The sequence below is a fragment of the Balaenoptera ricei genome, chromosome 1, assembly GCF_028023285.1.
Source record: "Balaenoptera ricei isolate mBalRic1 chromosome 1, mBalRic1.hap2, whole genome shotgun sequence".
Taxonomy (NCBI): Eukaryota; Metazoa; Chordata; class Mammalia; order Artiodactyla; family Balaenopteridae; genus Balaenoptera; species Balaenoptera ricei.
The window spans coordinates 8464881-8482497 of NC_082639.1; the positions used below are offsets into that span (position 1 = coordinate 8464881).

At 47.6% G+C, this 17617-nt stretch overlaps 1 protein-coding gene across 3 annotated transcripts; it reads right to left on the minus strand.

The window, feature by feature from the left end:
* Window positions 1–2745: 2745 nt before the first annotated feature.
* On the minus strand, window positions 2746–17395 carry MASP2 (MBL associated serine protease 2). 3 transcript variants are annotated; one of them, XM_059912859.1, is made up of 11 exons: window positions 17322–17395; window positions 16959–17190; window positions 16662–16839; window positions 15783–15914; window positions 13018–13214; window positions 12797–12944; window positions 8923–9041; window positions 7151–7229; window positions 5287–5418; window positions 4710–4784; window positions 2746–3521 (listed from the first exon to the last, which is right to left on the minus strand). In XM_059912859.1, exons 1-11 carry the CDS (start codon window positions 17393–17395, stop codon window positions 2758–2760), a joined length of 2130 nt encoding a protein of 709 aa, XP_059768842.1. In that variant the 3' UTR covers window positions 2746–2757. The 3 variants fall into 3 exon arrangements, with proteins under 3 accessions (XP_059768842.1, XP_059768852.1, XP_059768860.1); XM_059912869.1 differs by lacking the exon at window positions 17322–17395 and adding an exon at window positions 17274–17284; XM_059912877.1 differs by lacking the exons at window positions 2746–3521; window positions 4710–4784; window positions 5287–5418; ... (3 more) ...; window positions 13018–13214; window positions 17322–17395 and adding exons at window positions 14357–14464; window positions 17274–17284.
* Window positions 17396–17617: the final 222 nt, after the last annotated feature.

Sequence of the window (17617 nt, forward strand, 5' to 3'; positions counted from 1 at the left end):
TATGTGTCTTTGTTTTGCAGCCCTGAATGCAAAGAATTCATAGCAGTTAATTCCCCTTTTTTGACCCTTTTGAGATGGAACTTTCATAAAGTTTCTTGGCAGTAGTTTATTTTGCTTCAAATAAACTTATTTGAAAAGTTGTCTCAAGTCAAATGGATTCATCACCTGTCATGCATTGACACCTGATACCCAGACTTAATTGCTATTTGTTCTTGCATTGTCCAAAGTGAAAAGTTTTTTTTTTTTCTTTTTAAATCTAGTTTTTAATAAGTCTGGGTGACCGCACCTAAAATGGTAAGCAGTACCCTCCAGCTTTTTCTTAGTGCCTCTGTGCATTTGGGTGATGTTCTATTTACATGACCTGTTATAAATCTCCATTGGGAAATCATGCCTTCTAAAAATATTCTTATTTGGAGGAGTGGACAGAACAATGTTAATTATTTTAAAATGCTTTGTAGCAAAGCCTATCAATTGAAGGGAATATCAGCACCTTTCTAGTTGGGGATTTGAAAAGTGGAATTAATTGCAATAGGGATAAAGTAGAAGAAACCACAAATTATCTTGTGCCTGAAATCCATTAAGAAGCCTGATAGCTTTGAGAACTAGCAGGGTGGGTTGTCTGTCTGTGGAAGTGTTAAGTGAAATGGGCTTTGTCTTCCAAACGTGGGGAAATAGAGTAATGTTGAATAAAATTGCTTATAAAACTCAGATTAGACTCTCACGGTGCATTGTTAAGTATGTAAAAGCAATAATATATTCTCTATTGTACTTAAAATGTAACTACTATGAGAGTTGAGCTCCTTTTCTAATGGAAGAATGTAAGTTTTTGTGCTGATAATTTACCTAATGCCCTTGTCTAATTAGATTATGATAAATAGGTTTGTCATTTTGCAAGTTACATGTTTTAAACTTTTGTAAATGAAGTCGTCCTTTAGACTTATGGTCGCCACATTGTTTTATTCAGTTTCCTCTGTAAAAGGATCTTGCGTTGTTTTAATTTTTTTTTTTTTCTGCATCTAAATTGCATGATTTCCAAACCCTGTACCATCTGAATTTTGCATTTTAGCACTTGCACTATTACTCAGCAGCAGTAACATGGTAACACTTAAAATGGTATTCGGGGACCTCCAAAGACTAAACTGACAAGCCTTCAAGGAGCCCAGGGGTAAGTTATCTTTGTCAATGGCATGGTTTTGATCCCTTATTTACACCTGTGTAAATCTAGTTACCAGTCTTAGAAGGCTTTCAATGTTGACTAGCCTTCTGTTAACATGTTTATGGTACTACATAGCTATGGGTATTTAATTCTACCCTAAAAAAAAAAAAAAAAAAAAAAAAGTTTAGAAGTAAACTATTTGGCAAAAATTTGTTTTTAAAGTCTATTTGGTCATCTAAATGCATTCATTCTAAAAAATTTTTTGAACCAGTTGAATAAAAATTTTTGTTGCCACCACAGTTTAGTGTCTGGAGTCTTACTGGAAAAACACAGTTTCTTTTTTTTTTTTTTTAAATGTGACAAAGATGCTGGAAAGTTACCTTTAAAAAGTGAGTCTCAAGAAGTTGCACTTCATATGCACAAGAGAAGTTAGTCAAAACTCACAATGAATTTCTACATACAATGGTAACTGGCTAGAATGAAAAACTTTGTTAAATATTAAGTATTAAAACTTTTTAGGGAGGAATGGCCAACTAAATGAGATTTTTAAGGTTAAGTCAGCACTTAAATGCTGTCCTTAGGAAAAAGATGTTGAGTACTTAGTAATTCAGAAGATGTATGTGATAATTAGAATAATTTTTTGTTGTTGAATACTAGGAGAGTAACTCTTAACTGTGTATTTAAGTTCTGTACTTAGCTGTTGTACGATCTGTAATCTATTTTTAAGTGTGCCCAAGTATTCCACGTTCGTGGTAAGAAGGAAAAAAACACTACAGGTTGATTTATCAATAATACCGCCACTTATTTTTAATGTTGTATTTCATCTTATGGAAATGCCATATTTGATTCAACTGTCTTCTGAATTTGAAAATAAAATATTTAGGTTATTTCCAAGTGCTAGGAACATCCTTACAGCTAAATTAAAATCTTAGCATTGGAATTACCAGGTCAGAGACTATGCATGCTTTTAAGACTTGTGAAATATATTGCCAAATTGTCCTTCAGAAAATTCGTTGTCTTCAACAGTGTGAAATAGTGCTGTTCCATGTTCTTTTTGTCTGCCAGTTTGAGAAGTGAAAAATTGTAGCATTGGTTTTAACATGGAAATCAGTCTATACCTAGGCCAAAGTATTGATATTTCCAATTTATCTACCCAAGAAAAACATGATTCAAAGTAATTCCTGAAACAATACTGCTATAATATGTAACGCTCTCAGAGAACAATAAGAACAAGTACAAAAAACTGGAGAAAAACAGTTAAAGAACATGAACAGGCAATTTCCAGAAATGCAAAGGGCCAGTACAAACAGACACTGGACTTTTGTAAGTAAATCCAAATTTAACCAGTGAGTTTCTATTGGATTGGCAACGATGAATATCACTACAATGGTTTATGTCCCCTTCAATCAAAGAGTAAGTGGTGGAAAAGTGGCAAGTGGAGAAGGGCCTGAAAGGCACATCTCACCTGTAGTTTGGTTTGGTTTGGTTTTGAGGTGGAACGGCAACTGTCGTGTTAATGTTTCTCAGGTCAGTTTGATGTTGAGGTCTTCTACAGGTATTTTTTAGAACAAGGAATCATGTACTCACTGAAGACACACAAGTTAAAAATTATTAATTATGTTCTTGATCCAGGGAATATAGTTAATGACTTTTGTGTAGACCCCATACTGATCTGCTTCCCCACAATTAATGGAACCCCAGGACACTATTCCTCCCACAAACCATTTCTGTGTCTCATTATGTAGAAACACTAATGCCCCCCCACTATCGCCTTTACAGCTGTCCTTGCCCCCACTTTCTAAACCAGCACAAAGCATGTTGTCAGTTACCCTTCCCCCCGGATAGGACTTCTTTTCATATGCCGCAGTACAGTTTTGATGGTCAACAACTGGTATGTCAACAAACATAAGATTTCTGGCAAGAAAACCCCTTTGGGTTAATCCCCATCCAGATGCAGTTCCAATATCATTGGTTCTCATGAAGGATTCAGCTTCTTTTCTCGGCAAACAAATAGGCATGATGTTGCTATTTAATACAACTTTGTTCTTCAATTTAATCAATGCTATGTCATTATCGTAACCAGCATTATGAGTGTAACGTTCATGTATAAAAATGGCCTCGGCCCAGGCTTGTGTATAATGAGGTGACAGTCTCTTCAGGGCACCCATTCTAATGTCTAAGGAGGAGGCGTCTTCTCTTTGCTCATATACAGCATGAGCAGCTGTTAGGATCCAGTTGTCATATAGAAGTGCACCTGCTGCTGTAGTTTTACCTAATAACAGGGTTTGCCAAGGAAAATCACCAAGCTTTGCATTTTGTCCTCCATATATACGACCTTCTGTGGTACGGGTGGATATTCCACAAACTGGGGGAAAAAAGATGTATAGAGCCTTTATAGAAACCCAATGGTGTTTTTTCTCCAATTATTACCACTTTGGAGTTGTGTATATTTAATGTCAACCAAAAATTGCATCACGTAATTTGGTGGGTGTCCACCTATACAGGCAAGTGAGACTGCTTAAAACACTGTTCAAAGAACTGATAAAACCGTTTGGTATTTTTTAGCTCCGCAGAAAATGAGGTGAGTGAAAATTAACTTTTAGAAACTGATTTGTTTTGCTAAAATAATTTGGTCTCACAACTGGGAAAATAAATAGGGCAAACAGGAATTGTCTGAGCTGATGTGCATAGGAAGTGAAAAATAACCTTTTCATTGCTTCTGTTTTCCTACTTGTGAAATGGGGCATTTACCATGTAGTTCTGGGAAAGCAGAAACTAAGGTCACTATCATAGGATTTGCAGAATTACTTTCACCTTTGTACATTAAAATGTTTTTAAAAATTAGAATGTTGCAGTTGTAACCAGGAACCTTCAGGTTCAGAAATTATTTTTGGTCTAGTTGGTTCTTCCAAACAGTAAACTTAATTATGTGTTGCTAACTAAATATGCTCATTAATGTAGCAAATATGTTGTGGCTGAATACTCTTATTAAGGCTTACAAACATTGTGTCAGCTAAGATACAGGTTTTTTAAAAAGACTAAGCCAAATAACACAGGGGTGATGAATATATTACTATCTTTCTGGTTTTTTTTTTAATCACTCAACTATATCTTCAGAGCCAATTCTGGTAAAACTTTTTTTTAAGTACTGTTAAAAGGCAAATTGCATTAATGTTTAAAAACTAGATGTCATTGAAAACAATTGCTTAGGGAAATAATGAGGTTATTAGCTTTGGGTTTTAATAGCATTTTTACAGAGAAGAAATCATGTTTATAAATGTATAAATGGTTCAAGATAACTTAAAAAATCATTTAATTTTTTATGCTTGCCTAGTTGTAAGGTCAAAAATAAATGACTGATACAGTCAGCACCAACAACCTCTCCATATGGAAAGGGGGTAATGAGAACGTACTATTTGGAAATAATAAGTTGGTCTCAGAGCCAAGTGCTGAAGTTACATTTCTGCCTGCACAGCTAAAGCACTACTTACTGTCTCCTACCCAGTTCTACTTTCCATCAATTATGAGTCTCCTGTATAAATGTAGCCATTACCAGGCTCACAGATGGGGAGTGATTTTTCTCCTTTGGAGCTGGTCCAGAATCCATCAGCCTCACACACATATTTACCTGCAAATCATTGAAAAAGCAAAAATGTTTAACTGCATGTGAAAAGGTGGTTGTCATTTGCTTGAATACCCCCTTGAAAAATGTAGATTGTTGAGCATCAGTGGGAAATAGAGGTGTCTGAATAACCATTTTACATGATTTCATAAATAGGAGGTCTCTGCATTACCATGTATGCTTGCAAAGTGGAAACCTTTTAGATGTGTAACTTGAATATGTATCAAGATCTTAAGTGCTTAATGATAAGGTTTTGACTTGTTAAATTAAACGATTTGGAATATATTGTGTGTTTGTAGTAGTCATTTACTAGATAAGATCTGTTTTCAGATTCTTGCAAATTGACATTAAAGTCACTTCAGCTATAATATTTTACTTAGCAGGTGGAGGAAGTGCCTTTTAATCTTTTGTCTAGCCTTAGCCAAAAATGTTGGGTAAGTTTATTTTCAGATCATGAGGGCTTAGGTTCCAAATATCACCCACCCCCGACTTTGAACAATTTGCTTACCATCATTTGTTCTCATTGTGTAGAACTCATTACAGCGATATTTAACCACAGCTTTGTATATGGTCACCTCAGTACCCGTGATATAGTCCACTTGGCCACTGGGCAGATCATCAGGAGGGCCACAGTCAACAACTAATAAACACGGGAGAGGGAAGTCAGTTTGTACTTTGAATCCTAACATTAAAACGATGTGGAGACTGATAGGTGGTTGTGCTGTGTGTGGTTATAACGTGAAGTCATATTCAAGATGGACATCATTTCATCTCTGAAATTGGAGAGAATCACCTTAGTGTGATTTTACAGCATCACTCTCATCTCTGTTCCTAACTAAATGGCTAGGTTGAAGTGAAGGCCCTGGGCAAGGAGCTGTATGATGCCTTCCCTAAAGGAAGGGAATTTGAGACCACTTGGACTTCCTTAGCACTCAAAAAAGAAAACAGCACAGCCTGCACATGCCTGTACAGTCTGGTTTGATGTAAAATGGTACAATTTGGTTAGCCTTAAAAATAGAACAATACAAAGAAGACTGAAGGACTTGTTCTTATGATCCTTTTCCTAAGTTGACCTTTTTAGAAGACCTGGAAGTCATAATACCTTGAGTTTGGGTTAGAATTCACAACTGTTAGGACATTACTAATGTGACATAACTAACCAATTTGTGAGACAAAGTGATACCAGTCTAAAAGTCATAGTTTTGTACACAGACATCTAAAAATTGATGTATTTCTGTGGATATTAAAAGGTAACATAGTTTTCAGCAACTTAGTAGCAGTGTGTCTGGCTTTGTGTCAAGTGCGTTGTCTACATTGTCTTAATTCTCCACAGATGAGATGCCCATAACTACCCAGTGAGAAGTGTCAGAATCCGGGCTCAAACCCATACCTTAGTCCAGCAGTCCTTCAGTGCCAGCTCTTTACTGGTTTTTAAACTAAAAGAATTGGTAGTAAAGAATTGGTAGTCTCATGGGAATATAAATTTTGAAATAAAAATATTCCCCTAGGAATTTTGTAGAAACCCTTGCACAAAATATGTGAAAGTATACGTACAGAGGTGTTAACTATGGCAGCGTATGTAATAGTAAAAAACTGGAAACAATGGAAATCACATGAAATAAAAAGCATAGGTCCTCTGATGGAATACTTTGCAGTCATTAAAAAGAACGAGCAGCTCTGTGAGTGCTTGGATTGTTGCGGAAAGATACCCCAACAATGTTGGGGGAAGAGTACATTGCAGTCAAATTTAGTTCAAAAGTATGTAATAGATACGTTAGTATAAATAGTATAGGAAATAAAGAATATGAAGGAATGGACCCCAGTGTCTTACAGGTAGTTTGAGGATTTGGGCAAGAGAGGCTTTCACTGTATATTTTTGTAAATTTATATGTTTTTTCCATTTAACATGTATCTTATAATTTTAAAAATATTAAAGATAAGGTACGTGATTCTTAGTTCACAAAATGGTAATGAACACCATCATCCCAATTTGATGCGTATATGCCCCTACAAACAGTAGCCTGTACATGTTTACTTGTGTGATGTATGTAATTGGAGGGCTATGCACCAAAACGAGAGTGATTATACTCTGATACAGCGGGATTATGAGTATTATAATGTTTGTAATTTTCTCTTTCCCATGTTTTATGAGTATTTTATACTTAGAAAAATAATTTTAAATACCATACTTTTCTAAAGCAAATACTTTTCCTAGTAGCTTGGTCCAGTTTTAACCTCTTAAGAGTGCTCTGAGAAACTGGGGACGAGAAGCAAATTTGGAATTCAAGCCCTGATAAATCATTTTTTTAAAAAGACCAGAAGAAGCAGTAGAAGCAGAAGCAGCTACAGGCATTGTGGTCACACGTACGTACTGCTGCACTGCGGCATCGGTTTGTCCCAAGATCCATCTGTCTGACAGACTGCAACAAATGATTTCAGGGGCCAGTAACCCTAAAGAGGAATTGAGAAAATATTAATTTCCTTGTTTATATCATGAAACCGCTCCCCAAAGCTCTGCTCCCACAATAGTTCGAGTGTTTCAAGAGATGCTCCCAAGGGGGTGATGCACCCATGTGACTGGACACGCAGCCCAACTGCCTTGATACATGTGTGTGCTTGTTGGTGATGTCACCTATGTGTGTATCTCATTTCTAAAGATGTTGACCTCTGCAGCAGTTTATATTTTCTGCTTTCCACTTCATCCAAGAATACGTCAGATTTCTCACAAGTTCCTGCTGGTGTTCCACCATTTCTTTATGTAAAGTGCCAAAGGGTGACAGCCAAAAGTTTGGGGAAGATCAGCCTGATAGACATGGAGTGAATGTGTCTGGATTTTTCTAGCCTGCGGCTATTAACTGGAGGAAAGTTACTTAAAATATCAATATTTCCATAAGCTTCACACGTGTGTTCTCAATTTCCGTTGCTAATACTTAGCGGGACATTTTTGACTTATTTAAATATTTTTCTAAAATCAGACTTTAAAATGAAAGAAGTTGGCTTTGACTGAAGCTTTATGCTTCAAAGGAGAGCAGGATGACTTCTTTCTTCCTCAGAAACTGAACAGGCCTGCGGTCCAAGTTGCGGTGGAAAGAGCCCGCCCAGAAGTTTACAAGTTGAGCAAAGTGTCTCACTTTTTTGGGGGGTCTGGGGCGGTTGTCCCTCCACAGGACTGGTTGCATAGCCAGCTATCTTTTCAGTGTTATTACCTTTTACCACTGGGATTCAGTGACATTTTGAAGAACATAAAGAGGACATGTTAATCTCTTACCTGTGCCCCTAAAGCAACACACTAAGCATTTTTTGAAATTATCCTCCTTCTCCCTTAACAGTGGTCACTGTTTATAACTTTGCAGAATATACTGTTTCCAAGGGCTGTTTAATTTTTTTGTGGGCCCAGGAGTTGTTTCATGTAAAGGTCATTTGACCAGGAGGAGCTTGATTTAATGCAAGGTGATAACACAGAGCACATGACAAACACTTCAGCTGCTTTACCAAGAGCTGCTGTAATGTGTGTGAACAGAGAAAAGGTGTTCATTTTAATCGCCAGCTTTCCAAAAAAAAAAAAAAAAGCTTTTTTAAAAAGCGGAGTTCCAGGCTTTCCTGGTGGCGCAGTGGATGAGAATCTGCCTGCCAGTGCAGAGGACACGGGTTCAAGCCCTGGCCTGGGAGGATCCCACATGCCGTGGAGCAACTGGGCCCGTGGGCCACAGCTACTGAGCCTGTGCTCTAGAGCCCATGAGCCATAACTACTGAGCCCGCATGCCACAACTACTGGATCCCACTCGCCTGGTGCCCGTGCTCCACAACAAGAGAAGCCACCAAAACAACAAAGAGTAGCCCCCCTCCCCCGCCGCAACTAGAGAAAGCCCATGCACAGCAACGAAGACCCAACACAGCCAGAAATTCATTAATTAATTAAAAAAAAAAAACGGAGTTCCTAAGAATAGAAAATTCTTTGTGGCCGCTTCTCTTAGCAAATGTATCATTCCTTTGAATTTTATTGTTTAATCATAGGCAAAGTAAACCACCATGCTGACAACAGCTGTTTCCCCATTTTCCTTTCACATATTTGCTGATATAAATATGTATTCATTCAAAAACCGTCATGATTGTGGTGCACTTAAACAGCTTTGTATTAACTTACTTGCAGAAGTTCGTAGCCCGACTCGCAAAAGACAAAGAAGTGGTCTTTCAGGATGTATTTGGCCTGCACAGGGGAGATGTGGCCGTTAGGTGGTGCCGTCGGGTCAGGGCAGGGCTGAGCTGCGCAAGGAAACCAGATGTCTGGGGTTTAGCTGGCTCTATAGCAGCAAGTCTGAATTTAGCAATTAGAAGTTCTCGGTTTATAAATGAAACACTTGACGTGTAAAGAGAGCTTGCCACAGTGGGGTAGAGTTCTTAGGATTTAAAACCAAAGGCAAGATTAAACTCTCGGCTGCTTATCGTACAAATTAGGATTTGTTGCCTGGCCTGGGCTTCAGCCAAAGTGATGAAAAGAAAGCCAGGCACGTGGTAAGGGAGCAAGGTCACGTCACGGCAAAGGGAGCATCTGCTCCACGCCAGGGGCCTCACACACACTGCTGAAAACCGGGGGAGTGTAACCTGGGGGGGAAAGAGCTGGACAGCATGGGTTAAAATCACAGGAAAGCCTCAGTTTCCTCACCTGTAAGCTGAGAGTGGTAAGAACGTTTGCTCAGCTTCTAGGGCTGTTGCGAGGACCAAATGTGAAGCACAGAGGAAATCGCTTTGCTAATAAGTGCTGGGCCACAGGGGGTTGCAGCCAGCGAACCCTCACAGCAGCCCTTGTGGCTCAGAGAGGCACCGGGGGCTCAGGGCCAGACTGGCACTCAGGAAGCCTCATACGTCCCTCGTGAGCACGTGCCCACAGGGCTCAGGGCTGGCTTCCACTTTGGCCCCCAAACCCTGGCCTGTTGTCACCCCAAGGCTTCAGCCAGTCCCCCATGGCTGCCCATCCCCCAAGGCCACCCCTCAGCCCACGCAGGTCATTTGCCCAGTGCCCTCCTTCCTCCAGCAGCTGACCCCTGTGTCCTGCAGTGACTCTCGGTCCCAGGCAGGCCCCAGAGTCTCCCCTCTTGAAACCAATCTCCAGGAATGTTCCAGGTGGCCCTGTCGGGGCCCAGGGCTTCCCGAGGCCGCCTCATACCCAGGCCAGGGCCCTGCTGGCACTTCACACACACCTCCAGGCTCTGTCCCGGCCCCTTCTCACCCACCAGCCTGGCAAACCTGACTCTTCCCTCTGCCTCACTCTGAAACCAGTGCTTCAGTTTTAGAAGTTTTATTACTTCGACCCACGGGAAAACAAAAGGCTTTTTAAAAATGAACAAGAGGCAAATGAAATGTTCCCAAAGTGCTGGTCTCTCCTCTCCTGACCCATCTCTCACCCTTTCCCACAGAGCTGGCCCAAAGGTTAGTATCTTTCCTAATTCAGTCTCCTCATTCTTTAAATTACTCAATACCTCCCCCATGCTCACTCGGTGTCTTCTGCGTTAGCCCACTAATCCCCACCTTTCCAAGGAGATATTGTCCTTCATTGGATATTTGGGACATTAAGTCTCAGAAAAGTTATGTTAAGAGGTTCAATGTCACATGGTCAGGAAACAGGATGCATTACAGCCGGGACGCCAACCCGGGCAGTCTGACACCCAGCCTGCGCTCTGAGCACGGCTTGGGGCCTTGGGTGTTTTGCTTTGGAGCTTTTCCAGCTCAGTTACTCTGTCCTTCCAAAAACATCCTGAAAGACCTGTTGGCTGAGAGTGCTGAGAGGGACAGACACGTCCAGAGGTCAGTGCCCGGAAGGTGGGGGACTTGGACTCATGTCACAGGAGGTGGCACCAAGAACTACCGTCTACGTTTGAGGGTCTGTCACGAGGAAGAGGTGGTGGACGAGGGTCCGAGAGGCGGAGTGCAGACTCCCGTCCAAACCCTCCGTGTCAGGCGGGAGCCCCCATCTCTGCCTACCCCATCACACCCTCTTACAGCTCACACCGAGGAAGGTGGAGCCTCTGGGCTTTTGCACATACACTTCCCTTGCACTTGGAACACCCTTCCACCTTCCTCCAATACCTACTTATCCTTTCAATCCAATCTCGTATGTTTCCTGTCCCGGGCCCCTTTTGTTAGCACCCAGCCCCTGCCTGGGCCAGGTCCCTCCTCTGGGCTCTCACTGTGTCTGGTGCTCGGCTGTGCTTGTCACAGGGCTGTGGTCATGTTGCTGTGACAAGAGTGGACTGACAGCAGAGGTGTTAAGTATTCCCCACACAGGGCCCGGTGCCCATCCATAAGATGGATGGATGGATGGAAGGAGGGAAGGATGGACAGATGGATGTGTGTGAGGGGTGGCGGAACATGACTCCAAACTCTGCCTCCTTGGCATAAGGATTATAGCTGTCCCGCGATGTCTGCGGGGCATTGGTTCCAGGAGCCCCGTGAATACCAAAATCTGCGGCTGCTCAAGCCCCTTATACAAAATGGCAGAGGGAATTCCCTGGCAGTCCAGTGGTTAGGACTCAGCGCTTTCACTGCCGAGGGCGTGGGTTCAATCCCTGGTCGGAAAACTAACATCATCCCACAAGCTTCTCGGCCAAAAGAAAAAAAAAAAAAAAAAAAACAGGCGGAGTGTCAGCCATCTGTATCCATGGGTTCTACATCCATGGATGTGGGGAGCCAACTGTATTTTGAGCTGATTATTTTATGAAACAGCAGACACAGGAGAAACTCTGAAAACAGAGTAGAAATTACCGTTTTCTAAGGGAAATGTACATTTACAGAGGAAATCTCCATTTGTAAGAGTGTCTCCCATTCTGTACCACGAGTAGGATGACTAAATCACTAGAAACTCTTAACAAAGGAAAAGAGAGAAAAATTTTTTTTTACTAAAGTTAAATTTCAAAAGCAAAAAAAAGACAGAGTCTTTAATCTGCATAACGAATCATACTCTTGCTTACCATGCTTTTCCTGGTCACCTCCTCATAACTGGACTCTCCTGTACCCTTTCTCTCTTTTGTCTTTAGCTGAAGATGTTTAAGCCTGAATTCTAAGCCACCTCTGAGACTCATTTTCCCCTGGGTTATCTCCCATGTATGCACGAGATATCCACGTTCATAAACTTGTTTCTTTTTCTCTCGTTAATGTCTCTTGTTCCCAACCAAGAATTTGGAAGGGCAGAGGGAAAACTATTATTTCCTCTCCTACAGATGGAAGGAGGGATGGTTGGATGGCTGGGTGAATGGAAGAGGGGAGGGTGAGAGGTGGGGAAGGAGAGAAGGACGGCTGTGTGGATGGGTAAATGGGTGGAAGGAGAGATGGTTGGATGGAGGGGTGAGTGAGTGGGTGGATGAATGGGGGGGTGGCACTTCCCATAGGGGACCCCTGCCTCACAGACCACCCCACTCAAACCTGGTCTGTCTTCTGATGGAGTTCAGGACACACTACCTCAAAATATGGCACCTTGGCATGTTGACGATTTTAAGCTGGGAGTTTGAGAAAATGGCAGAAGCAGGAAGGTCACTCTGATTCCCCGCCCCTCGCCATTCTTCCCTGAAGCAGGTCATAAGACCCTCATGTGACAGGTGTCTTCCCTACACTCAGAGGGAAGCCCTATCACCAAAGACAAAAGGATGCCAAGAAGAATCCTAACAAACAGGCCTGGCTAAGTTCCCCCACCCCGCTTACCACCCTTACTTCATATTCCTCAGCCTATCACACCCCTCAGCAAACCTAGCACGAAAGTACACAGGTCCAGCTGTCTCTCTGAGTCTTTATTTCCTTACAAAGGCTCCGGTGCCACATAAAATTTACATGAAATAAACATGTATGCTTTTTTTTCCTGTTAACCTGTCAGGTTGCTTTTCAGACCCAGCCAGGGACACTAAGAGGGTTAAGGAAAAGTTTTCCCTCCCCTGACTTCCCAGGCCCGGCCAGGACGGGTTCCATCCTATGTGGCTCCTTGACGCTTCTGGAAGAGCTCCCTGCCGAATCGGAGCCCCACCTGCCCTCACCTGTGCTGTTGTAGTGGATCTTCCAGCCCGTGTGGTCCCCCGACTGATCGGTGGCAAAGGTGATGGTCACTGTGTTGCTCTTGGTTTCAATCCTGTGGGGCAACGTCTTCCCACAAAATGGGCCATATTCCTCCTTGTCTGTTTGAATCTGAAAGTGGAGAGGCCCCTGTCACCTCAGCACCTGCCGGGCCAGGGGGAGGCAGCGGCCAGGGGAACCAGACCTTCAGGGAGTCGTAGGGGCACTGGGTCTCAGGGTGCGACTCCACGTCAAAGGACTCCACGAAGTCCAGGGTGACACGGAACCCCTCCTCCAGGCGGATGCTGTAGGTGCAGCTGGAGAGTTTGGGGTACGGCTGAGGGTATCCAGGGCTGCTGAGCACCCCAGACCGGGCGGTGAAGACCTGGCCTGAGCACAGGGCTGGGGAGAGGGGAGAGGACAGGCGGGCTGAGCCAGGCGCAGGCGGCGGGGCTCAGGCCGCCCGTCCACTGTCACACGCCAGCCCCAGAAGCATCTCCCGAGACTGAACGCCCCACCCAGTGGCTGAAGGGACAATTTAGGGAGGGGTCTCTCTGGCTTCCAGGATTTAGCTGAAACAAGTGACACTTGGAGGTACATTCTCCAGGGGCCCCACTCACACCCCCGGGAGGATGGAGGCCCTAAGCTGAGGCTCCTGGTGCGGGGAACCCTGGGCCAGAGTCACAGTTCCAGGGGTGCGGGGAGTAAGCCATGTCAGGGTCTGCCCGGGGGAAAGGGGCACCAGGAGAAGTGAAGGGGACTTTCCTGTTCCCAGGAATTGGGTGTGGGGAGGTGGCAGGAGAGGAGTCTCCCCTGGGCCCCCTCCAGGAACACTCAGGAAGGCCTCCCCTTGCCCACCTTCCCTGGGTCTAGGCTCTGCCCTGGGGGGCAATTGAGGGCAGTGCAAGTCCACACTGATCATAAGTGAGTCTGGTACCCACTTTCCCCATTGAAACAGCTGATTCTGCCTTTGCAGAGGGAATGTCTGTTGGCATCACTCGTAGGAGGGTTCTACCCCCCATCCCCCAGGTGGCAGAGGTGGGGACACAGGCATTCCAGGAAGTGAGGAGTCCCAGCACTGCCTTTCTTCTTCCACGTGGCTGCTCCCCATGGGACAGAGGGAGTCACCCCCGGATGTGGGGGACCAGACTGCCCATCAGTGAATCGATACCTCCTTGGGCCTCTCTGCTCGGGGTCAGACTCCCCCAGCCCAGCACACCCAGGGCCTGAGGTACCCTCTGAACAGGAGGTGGACCCCAGGATGCTCTGAGCTCAGTCCTCGGACTCCTGGTGGGGGCGTAGCCAGAGCTTGGTTCCCCTGTGTGAGCCCCCTGCCCCTCTCTGGGCCTCGGTGCCCCATCACCAAAATGAGGGTGAGGACAGAGCAAGCCCCTCTGGCAAAGGAGCCTGTGGCCCCATAGTGGCGGCTCCCACCAACTAGGGCCCATCGGGCTGAGATGAGGGTGGGAAGGAAGGGGGGCCAGAGTGCACACTGCTGCCCTCCCCTCACCCTTCCCCCCCAGAGACACGCAGCAGGTGGAGGTGGAGCCGAGTTTATTGTTAGGTCCGTGGGCGGGGTCAATGGGGGCTGCAGGCTGCAGCGGTCTTGCCCAACCCAGACCGCAGCTGGAGGGCAGGCTAGAGGCTCTGCTCTGGAAGAGAGAACGGAGATGGGGAGAGACACGGGGGAGGGACACTGAGCAGGCGGAGCAGGCTCAGCGCCGAGGGCTGGGGCTGCTCGCTCCTGGGGCGCCAGCTGGCTTTCTGTCCAGTCCCCTGGCAGGGGCGCAGAGGGGAGTCCGGGCCGTGGAGGCCAAAAGGGTCGGCCTGCTGGGGGCTGAACCGGCAGCTTTGAGCTGAAGTTTCATGGAGGGAAGCTTGTGTGAGGCAGGCCTAGGGCCCCCACTCCTTCATCCTGGAGCCCCCCAGGGAGGATGAGTCCTGATTGGCCAGGTACACAGTGAGGGCCTAACACGTGCTCACCCAGTGAATGAGCTGAAGAGGAGTGAGAGTGAGCCAAGGACAGGGTGGAGGCAGACGAGGAGTTGGGGAACGTGGACGGATGAGTGCTTAGGTGGGTGGATGGATGGGTGGATGGGTGGGTGGACAGGTAGGTGGATGGATGGATGGATGGATGGATGGATGGATGGATGGATGGGTGGGTGGATGGATGGGTGGGTGGATGGATGGGTGGGTGGATGGATGGATGGATGGGTAGGTGGATGGGTGGGTGGATGGATGGGTGGGTGGGTAGGTAGAATGGGTGGGGGGGTGGATGGATGGGTGGGTAGTGGGTGGGTGGGTGGATTGTTGGGTGGGTGGATGGGTGGGAGGGTGGGTGGGTGGGTGGATGGATGGATGGGTGGATGGATGGGTGGGTGGATGGGTGGGTGGACGGATGGATGGGTGGGTGGATGGATGGGTGGGTGGATTGTTGGGTGGATGGATGGATGGATGGATGGATGGATGGATGGATGGATGGGTGGGTGGATGGATGGGTGGGTGGGAGGGTGGGTGGGTAGGTAGAATGGGTGGGGGGGTGGATGGATGGGTGGGTAGTGGGTGGGTTGGTGGGTGGATGGATGGGTGGATGGGTGGGTGGATGGGTGGGTGGATGGTTGGGAGGGTGGGTGGCTGGGTGGATGGATGGATGGATGGTGGATGGATGGATGGATGGATGGATGGATTGTGGATGGATGGATGGATGGATGGATGGATGGGTGGATGGTTGGGTGGGTGGATGGGTGGGAGGGAGGGTGGGTGGGTGGATGGATGGGTAGATGGATGGATGGTGAGAGGGGACAGAAGATCTGAAAAGGAGCCGTCACCCAGGAGAAGTGTCTAGTGGGCCAAGGCCAGTGGGCCCTCCAGTGGCCTGGGCAGAGCAGCTATGGCCTTGAGAAGCCAGCTGTGTCTTGGGGCAGGGTGGGGGTGGGCTGGGCACAGGGTCCCGCTCCAGCTGCAGCTCACCTGAGCAAGTGTGCTTGTTCCCGTGGAGAACGTAGCCCATACGGCAGGAGCAGTAGAAGCCACCCAGGTGATTGTGGCAGTGGTGCTCGCAGGGGGGGGCCTCTCCTGGGGGCACCTGGCACTCGTCGATGTCTGGGGGAGGGGCCGGCAGGCAGTCAGCAGGGAAGGAGATGGGACACCGCTGAGGCCTAGGCTTGGGTTTAGGGGCCATCCAGTATCACGGCCTGGCCTGAGAGGAACCTCCTCTTGTCTGCAGGTGTCTCATGCCCAGCTGGGCGCTAGAGGCCCAGGGTCACTGCGACCTCCCTGCAACACTTGGAGGGAGACCTAAATACCATCTTTTTTAAACCAATGACCGTTTAATGGTCCTGCTCATGGTGGCTAGGCTAGTGAAAGGAGCGGCCAGCACGGGAACCCAGTGGGTGGGCCTCTATACAGGTTTCACCAAGTTCTTGCAGCAGTCTCAGGATGAGCACAGAGAGGTCGAGCCACTTGCCCGGGGCCAACAGCAAGTCCCTGCAGGGGCCAGAATCTGAAATCAAGTGTCAGACTCGAAGCCCACAGGCAGATGCAGCGCTCAGGCCAGTGGGGGGGGGGGGGCGTCACTTTCCATCTGTGAACGGGCTCACTGGGTCCTTGCATCACGGGGGCCCGTGAGGGTGTCCTGGCTCAGCACCTGGCACAGAATGGGGCTCAGCCTAGAGCAGAGGTCCTGGCTATTGCTGATATTTGCACTGTGATGATGATGTCAGACCAGGTGGGGACCCTCCTGCTGGTTTGGCAGGAGTCCAGCCTCAGGGAGCGGGGGCAGAAGGGAGGGCTGGTCTGGCCCAAGACAGAGTCCCCCCCCCCACACCAACCGGCCTTCTCGCAGCTCACCCTCTGCTGAGTAGAAGGCCTCGAAGCCCGCGAACGGCTTCTCGTTGGAGTAGTCGGAGCGGAAGGTGACGTCGAGGCTGGAGCCCGGCGAGTAGAAGGTGTCGTTGCCGGGCGCCCGCTCCGTGTCCGTGCTCTCCGACCCGCACAGCGTGGCCAGCACCGTGGTCCCGGCGCTCAGCTGTGGGGTTGCGGGTCACGGGGGGAAGGCGAGACCCCGGGCCCGCCGGCCTCCCGCCCTCCCTCCGAGGCCAGACCCGCTCCCCGGCGTGTCCGTCCCCCAGCCCGCCCTGCCGGCACCTTGACGAAGTCGTACTCGCAGAGGTAGGAGGGCTCCAGGTGGAAGTGAGTGAAGTAGAGGCGCAGGCGGTAGCCGGGGGGCGCCGTCAGGGCCCAGCGCTGCTTCTGGTTGTTGGCATACTTGCCTGGGAAGCCAGGAGATGCCAGGCGCCCGAACACGGGCTTGGGCCACTGCGGGCCCGAGGACGTGGCGGCTGCCGAGCCCCACAGCAGGCCCAGGACGACCAGCAGCCTGAGGGCAGCGCAGGGGAGGGGCGGTGAGGCCCGATCTCACCCCTCACCCCCGCTCGGGAGACCCTGGGGGCTTCCACCCACCTCATGGTGCGCTAGGCCGGCCCGGTCTGGAGCCCCAGGGCGCCTCACCTTTGATCTGTTTGTCCAACGGCCGGCCCTGCCCCCAGCCGCCCTGCCCCTGGCATTCTGGGAACAGACCCCATGACTCCTGCCTGCCCAGACTTCCGGGCAGGGAGGACAGGGTGCTCCAGGAGCCAGGGGCTGAACCTGGGTGACAGCCAGCTCCGGGAGCGAGTCCCGGATCTGTCCCTCACCCCGAACCTCCGCGGTTCCCCCGCCGTGTGTGACTTCCGAGGTCGCCCAGGGTCTCTGTGACAATGACCTCGGCAGTGACGGCTTCTAGGTGGAGATGGGGGAGGCACACA